Here is an 8,280-nt window from a genome sequence, read left to right as displayed (position 1 = left end):
TGGGGGGGGGGGTTAGTTGAGGATGATTACCATAGAAGGCTAAATTTCTACTGAACTTCAGATTCATCCTAATAGAACATGATACACAAAAGTGCTTAAGTGGCTCAAATGTTGGATGGTAGAGATATTCAATAGGTAAAAGTCCTACTTATGTGCCCAAACAAAATATGTGGACAACTTTGAAGGTCTTCAATGACTTGAACCATCTAATTTTTACATGGGGACAAATTGCAGAGTTATGGTATGTTTTTAAGCTACTTCCCTTTCCCATTTCAAGCTTGGAGAAGTTGTCCTTAGTTTTCTCAAAATATCAGTACGTTATGTTCAAGCATACATGATACCAAACTGTACAAGTCACCAGATTTACATACTCTCCTACTTAAGAAAAATCACTACTTAAGGGAACACAAAAAATCAAACAATAGCTGTGGGCCGTTTAACAGTTACTTTAATGAAGCTTGTTGCTTACTTGGATACAACAGCAGATGCAAAAAACTCATCAGCTAAAGAAGCAATTTGATCAAGTGCTGTGTTCGGGTCTAATGCTTTCAGCTTAAGCAGACTAGTGACAGCAAATAGTCCCTATGATGCAGTCACTTTCTGATACCCCAGTGGCCAGCTTTACCAGTTCCCGACTGCACAAATTATGTATCCTTCCTTTTTACAAGGTGTATGCTCCCAAAATCTCTCTTATTTTCGTTGACAACTGAAATTTTTTGAGAGACAACTGGTGCTCCTTAACCCTTCTCCACTTAAATGCTAGGATTCTGCCGGTGGCAGAGTTCGAACTTGTGATGTGCACCTAATCCACACATCATGCGTTGTGCTCTAACCAATAGACGAAAGCCCTGAGGACTTCCTGAATTCCTCCTTTGAGGAACCAAAATCTCTGAGGTTCCTCACAACTTTTGGTAAAAAGGAATTCACACAACACAAGAATATCCAATTGGTTGTACAAAAGAACCAATTATAAGCATCTGGTAAGCAACTGTCCTTTCTCTGCAAAAGCAAAGTTTGAGGTCATATTGACTGCAGTTGTAACAGCTCATCAAGGATTATGACTGGCTTGAAGACTTCCAAGTAGCTGGAAACATGATGTTATTATTGCTGAACAGAAGATACATGTGTGCAATGTGCAGCAGAAGGCTCAGCAGAGACAATCTGTTGGTTCAGACAAAATCCATTTGACCAGATTTCACATATAGCATGGGTATTTTGTCTTTGAAATCTCAAGAGCCTGAAAAAGTTGGACACAACAGTTAGTCTCAAAATAACCAAAAGCCTACGATTTAGTGTTGTCCTTCAGAATTCTAGAGTAAGACAGAGAGGGAGACACATTGAGAATGCACAACTTGATTTCTCTTTGAAGCTACTATGGTTAAACAGTGTGTACGCATGTTCCAAAATAGAAGATAATGCACAGATTACTAGAATACAACCTCCCTAATTGATTATAATAGATATATTGTGCATTCCCTGGACCTAATTCATATATTATATCATATTTACAAATATCTTAGACAAAATAAATGAAATCCACTATATAAGTATTAATCAACAAGTAGGAAACCGACCAAAACAATTTAGTTCAAGTGAGTAATTAAAATAAGAAACTTTCTAAGAAGACAAGTCAAAAGACCAAACTGTCTTCTTGCAGAAAGTACTGCTTCATTCCACAATTGTCTTCAACTGGTCTGCTAGACCAGTGGCAGGTCAGAAAATGCAATGTCTTGGGACTGAACAAATTTCTCAAACAATAACACACTAACCCAAACCCCATTTGGCCTACATATGCATTTGCTTTAATCCAGTGCAGAAGTGACAGATTGGAAACACAATATTTGGGACTACGAACGAATTTTCTCCGCATTGATACTCCCATCTAACTTCAAAGGAATTATTACTCTCCATCCCATCTTCTGTGGAGGTGTTTGACTGGGTACAAGGTGTCAAGAAAGAAGAAAGACTTTAAACAACTTGTTTTAAAATGAGATTTCTATGGCTATAAAATCATTTCATTAAGAGTAATATAAATTAAAAAATTAAAGTTAAATTACTTCTGATATAGAAAAGTGTCACTTTTTTGGGGACAAACTAAAATGGGAAGTATGTCTTATAAAATGGGACAAAGGAGTAACATTTTGAGTGTGCCTGGCAACATGTGTTCATCTCGTTGGGAGGCACTCTCAATCAAAACCATAAAAAGATGGGAGTTACAGGAATTCAAAACACAGACCATAATGATCTTTGGATTTTAGACCTATCACTCATGTTGATAGTTTCTATAAGATATATGCAGTTGGTTTTTTCTGCTCAAACAATTCTTTGAAATGGGAAATTGGAAGGAAATAATTGAACTGGATAAGTCAACGAATCAGCAGATTCAAATGCAATTTTGAATGTTAGCGAACGCGAGTCATATATCTGAGCGGCAAGAATGTTGAAAAGACAAATGAAGGAACAGGGACTTGGAGCATTCTGAGCCAGTTGAAAGATCTCACACCATGAGATGGAAGTTGGGGGAAAAATGCGCTTTTTCAGTCAAGTCCTTTATGAGAAGCTTTTGGTGAGAGCAGAGGAGGTTATTCCGTAAAGCCAATTTGGATTCCTAAGGTGCCAAGGAAGCTGTGCTTTTTCACATGATTAACTGCTATAGGGGTGATTTTGACAGCAGAAAACATTAGGAAAAGGAAGTTGTTTCTATCAGCTGGTGTTACTTATGCAAGGAGGTGGGCGAAGATGTAGATCATCTCTACTACACTGCAGTCTGCCCATAAGACTGGTGGAATATGTTCAATTAGTCTGGTATGTCTGAGGTGATGCCAAATTCAGTGAAGGATTAGTTGTTTTGCTGGAAAGTTGGAAGAACAGGCATGGAATGTTGTTCCTCTGGCATTGACATGGATCATTTGGAGAGAGAGAAATAAGAGAGCTTTTGAAGGGCTAGAATTGAGTTTTGGGCAATTAAGGAGTAGTCTCTTATCCCTTATTTATTTTTGGTGTGCCCATGTAGTTCCGGATTGTTTAAAGGATTGAATGTTTTTTGTAGAGAACCATATCTTTTTATAGTTTCTCAACTTTTAGGTATACTTCCTGTATATGCCGATTTTGACCTTTGATTTATGAAGTGAAACAATTTACCTGATCAAAAAAGAAAAAAGAAAAAAGAAACAAGCAGTTGAGGAAAAGTTGGTACATTATCCCAGCCCATAGTAGTGCTTTTGAAATAAATAGAACTTACCTTACTGAACAGAAAAAGAGTGAAATAAAAAGCAGGGAAACATCATATGAACATGGCAAGAAATTGCTTTTCGTTTTATTTTATTTTTTACAAGTAATTATAAGACTATTGATGTAAAGGAGTTGCATTTAAGTAATGCCTTTCCAATTGCAGTGAAGCATCATATATGAAAAAGAAATAAGAGATCCATAGACACAAACTAGAATTTTTGGGATAAAACGATGGGGATTACCAAAAAGATCAAATGAATGAAAAAACATTCCTATGACATCAACTTGCCAATCCAAACTATACACAAAAGGTAAGGCAGGGGTGGAACTATCCCAGGAGGAAAGGTAACGTTTGTTAGACCCTCACAGAAGTAGTATAAGAAGTAAAACTGTTTCAGTGCTTTGCATCACCTGATAAATTTTGTGCTTAGTCAGCCACTTGCTGCCTGGATAAATTTAAATCCAGCTCTGCCAAGCCATTCGCCTGAATAATCTAATTTTCAATGCCACATTCCACGTTGAAATGGAAAAGCCTTTTGGTGGCTCACCTACATTTACAGGTTGTCCAATGCTACAACTGAGGAACTGAGAAGAATAAGCATCCATTATCCCAGTGTAGTCTAATCTCCATTCCAACCTGAAGTTTCTTCCCTCTAATGATTTTTCCCCATTTTCCAATGAGATTATAGTAACTCCCCCGCCATCTCAACTTCATCAAATAGGTATCACCAGTGTCATCATCTCGAGCATTAATATTCATCTGATGTTCATTTCTCAGTTGTTCTCTGGCTTGCTGTGACCAGTAAAAAAGAATATGATCTTCAACAGCCTTGCCGGGCAAAGTAAGAAATGGATGATTGGTATCCACATCAGACAATGTAAGTGCCTTCTTAATAGGCCAATTATCCATTGCCGAGGCTGTGGCAACATACCGCTCCTGGGGTACTGAGAAGAACAAGCATTCATTTGCCCAGCGCAATCTGATCTCTTTCCCAACACCAAGTCCCTTCTGCCGAATTATTGCTCCCCATTTCCCAATAAGGTTATAGAAATTCCCCCTCCACTTAAATTTCATTATATAACCTTCGCCAGTATCATAATCTCGGGCATTTACATTCACATGCTCCTCCTTCCTCAGCAGTTCTTGTTGCTGAGGTGTCCAATGCACAAGGATATGATCCTCAACTAATCGACGGGGCAGAGGGAGAAATGGATGATTGGTGTCCACATCAGAGAGCGTCAAGATCTTCTTAATGGGCCAATGGTCCTGCACTACTGGTGCTGCAACCATCCGAATTGGTGGGACTGCAACAATCTGCTGCTTTGGGACCGAGAAGTACAAGCATCCATTTTCCCAACGTATTTTAATCTCTTGCCCTACATCAAGTCCTTTCCCTCTTACAACTCTGCCCCACTTACCAATCAGATTGTAATAGCTTCCCCGCCATTTCAACTTCATCACATACATCTCACCTGTATCATCATCTCGGGCATTAAAATCTATTTGGCCTTGGGTTCTCAAATGCTCCTGTTGTTCTGTTGTCATATGCAACACAACGTGGTTCTCCACTTGTTGCCGAGACAAAGTGAGGAATGGATGAGTGATATCTACATCAGACAACGTCAGAGCCTTTTTGATAGGCCAATGATCCTGCATTTGGGGTACACAGCTGTAGATCGCTGCTCTTTTCATTCCTACAACAACCACAGATACGAATCAGATTATAATCAACAACCGCCTAAATTGCAAGCCTAATAACACAAATAAATTTAACGAGCAACATTTCAATCAAGTATGCCCTTAACCCAAACTACATTCAGAGGATTTACCTTAATTAGACAACCTTTACCCTAGCAGTCAGCCTACCGCACTCCCCTCAAAATTTAACCTAGTACGTGATTAGACTCCAACATACATCACGCTAACGCTAACAACAAAATCATTTTGCACCAAAATTCTCACTTGATCATTAATTTAACATAGTAACAAGACAGAGAATACATGGATAAACTTATAATCAATTACTAATTGTTTCAGACCTAGTTAAAAATTAAATAACTGCAAAAGAAACAGACAAGAAAAGCTCACTGCTTTGAGACCAAAACACAGTACACCTACTCCTACTACTACCACTAAGCCTTAATTCCAAACTCATTGGGTCTGATATGTAAATCCTCAACACCCTCAAATCTAACACCAAACATGCCCAAAAAAAAAAAAAAAAACTTGAATGAAAACATATAAAGTCAATGATAAGAATCTTGATTTGCTACATTAATAAATTCAATAAGGCATCAGCTTTGATACTTAGCCAAGAAAAAACAAAGATGATTCTAAGTTGTTACCAAAGTGGCAGTATGGTGAAGAAAACAAAACGCTGAGAAAGAGATAGTTATTGGGAATGAGATTAAGTGTATGTGTTTATATATATTAGAGGAAAAAGTGAATCTTGGATCACAAGGGTTTGGAGGGCCAACAAGAAATAGTATGATGAACAACACATTTGATGAGAAGGAAAAGCATGTGAGAAGTGGTTTGAATTGGGGGAAATATAGAGGTAAGAAGGCAAATTGTCATGTTTTGATGATTGTAAATGGTGGGTGATGGATGCTTTGTGTGAAAGAAGAAACAACAAAAGAGGGTCATTGGCCGACCCAATTGGTGTGATTAGGTATTTTACACAAAAATACCTCCATTCTACTACTCTTCTTCCACTTTAGTTGTTGGGTCAATCAATTTTTTTATTTATTTCTTTCTTTCAACTTAAAATTAATTTGATTTTACATTATTAAGTTTTAATCATGTCCAAACGAGTCCTTAGTTTCTATTATCTTGTGGAATTTTTTATTTTGAACTAGTCATGAAAATTGACAAGTAAAATACATGTGTTATGACAACATTTTTTCTCAAAATTGTAATTATGGGTCTCGTAGTAAATGAGAAAAAATAATTAAAATCTCCCCCCTCCCCCCACCCCCCGGTCTTTAGTCTTTGTAATTTTTTCTTCGTTATCGTCCTTTTCCATCACCCCTCTTGAGATTTCCCTAGTATTCCCCTCCTACCAATGATTTTAGAATCAATTTCGATAATGTCAAGATTCAAATGGTTGTGGCCAGCACCTAGACCAATCTCATATGAGTTAACACATGTAAACATCTAAATATCTAGACAAAAATGTAGAAGCACAACAAAATATGAATACCTTTACCAGAAATAATATGGCCAAGGAATACAACTGACCTTAGACCTTAACCAAATTTCACACTTGTTGTACTTAGCAAACAACTGAAAATCCTTGAGAACTTGCCAAACGATTCTCAAATGATCGGCATGCTCATTCTTACTCCTTAAATAGATCAATATATTATCAATAAACACAATCACGAACATTTCAAGGTATTGCTTTAACACTTTGTTCATCAAGCCCATAAAAGTTACACGAGCACTCCTTATCCCAAAAGAAATAACTAATAATTCATAGTGACCATACCAAGTTCTGAAGCCTGTCTTCGGAACGTCATGTTCTCTTACTCTCAACTGATGATAACTCGATTGGAGTCGATCTTGGAAAAAAAAAAAACAATACCTTGAAGTTGATCAAACAAGTCATTAATCATTGGGATGGGATATATATTCTTAAAGGTAACCTTGTTCAATTGTTGATAATCAATACACATGCGAAGAGAGCCTTCTTTCGTTTGAACAAATAAAATGGGAGCACCCCATAGAGAAATACTCAGCCTCAGCCTTACCTTTATCCCAAAGGTCATTTAATTCATCCTTAAACTTCTTAAGTTCTACTAGAATCATTCTGTAAGGAGGAATGTATATAAGTTGTGTATCTGGAAGAAGGTCAACTCCAAAGTCAATTTATCTTTCAGAAGGAACACTTGGAAGATCATGGATAAACACTTCAGGAAACTCATTCATAATAGAAATTGACTCAAGAGTAGGGGCTTCGGAATTCATATGCCTAACTCGTACTAGACGATAGAAGCAACCCTAAGAAATCATCTTTCTAGCTTTAAGGTACGAAATAAACTAACCTCTAAGAGTGAATTATTACCTTTACACTCTATGATTGGTTCTTTCGGAAACTGAAAGTTAACCACTCGGGTTCTTCAGTCAATAGAGGCATAACAAGAGTGAATTCAATGCATACCAAGAATAATATCGACATTCAACATATCTAACTTTACTATATCAACTGAGGTAATTTTTTTTAAATATTGAGATTGGGCAATTTCTATAAACCCATTCAGCCAAAATAGAATTACTTATAGGAGTAGAGACTAAGAAAGGTTCTAAAAGTATTTTAAGGCTCACGTAAAACTTCATAAAAATATAAGGAGTCACAAAAGACAAGATAGATCTTGGATCTAGCAACACATAAACATCATGTAAGACTCGCTACTCTCTTGATCATGTTGAGTTTCAAGAGCATAAAATATTTTGTGACGTTGTCCGCCACTAGAACTAGATGAAGCACCCTGTTGAGTAGGTCGACCAAAAGAAAAATAGACTGAATTTTTCGATGACCATATTCGCCCTTGTTAACAATCCAATGGAAATTTTTGAATCTATGGCCAAACTTACGCAACCAAAATATGCACCAAAATTAGCTAAACAATCACCGAAATAACCCTTCCCACATTTATGACATATGGGGATAGAGAATGCCTACTAGAAGCACTCAACTTAGACACCGGATCACTAGAACAAGAGTCCACGACTGAATACTTTGCCGAAACTAACGACAACCACCACCACCAGATCTTTGATAAGAGTAATCAACACTATCGGTCCACGCCTGCTTAGTCTTCTTAGCACTTTCCTTAAGCTTCTCTTCCTCAATATTTTGAGCATGAGTCATCAACCTCAAAATATCCATTTGTTTGATCGACATAATTGTTCTACACTCTTTGACAATTATTTTTTATACAACAAAACAAACTTGCTCATCCGAGCTCTAGAGTCTGCAATTATTGTCGGAGCATACTTCAATAATTGAGTGAACTTCAAAGTGTATTCATTCACACTCATATTTT

General features: G+C 37.1%; 1 protein-coding gene across 1 annotated transcript; it reads right to left on the bottom strand.

The window, feature by feature from the left end:
- Positions 1 to 3,736: 3,736 nt before the first annotated feature.
- On the bottom strand, positions 3,737 to 5,907 carry LOC107002956. Its single transcript, XM_027913150.1, has 2 exons — positions 5,578 to 5,907; positions 3,737 to 4,926 (listed from the first exon to the last, which is right to left on the bottom strand). The coding sequence occupies exon 2, from the start codon at positions 4,922 to 4,924 to the stop codon at positions 3,803 to 3,805; it is 1,122 nt and encodes a 373-aa protein (XP_027768951.1). The 5' UTR covers positions 4,925 to 4,926; positions 5,578 to 5,907; the 3' UTR covers positions 3,737 to 3,802.
- Between the last annotated feature and the right edge of the window lie 2,373 nt (positions 5,908 to 8,280).

This window comes from Solanum pennellii, chromosome 11 (genome assembly GCF_001406875.1).
Source record: "Solanum pennellii chromosome 11, SPENNV200".
NCBI classification, from domain to species: Eukaryota; Viridiplantae; Streptophyta; class Magnoliopsida; order Solanales; family Solanaceae; genus Solanum; species Solanum pennellii.
The sequence above is the reverse complement of the archived record's forward strand: the minus strand, read 5'-3'. Positions and strand labels throughout refer to the sequence as shown.

Bases quoted from the DNA above. Each gene is read 5' to 3' on its own strand.
- LOC107002956 (XM_027913150.1), bottom strand. From the start codon at position 4,924: ATGAAAAGAGCAGCGATCTACAGCTGTGTACCCCAAATGCAGGATCAT.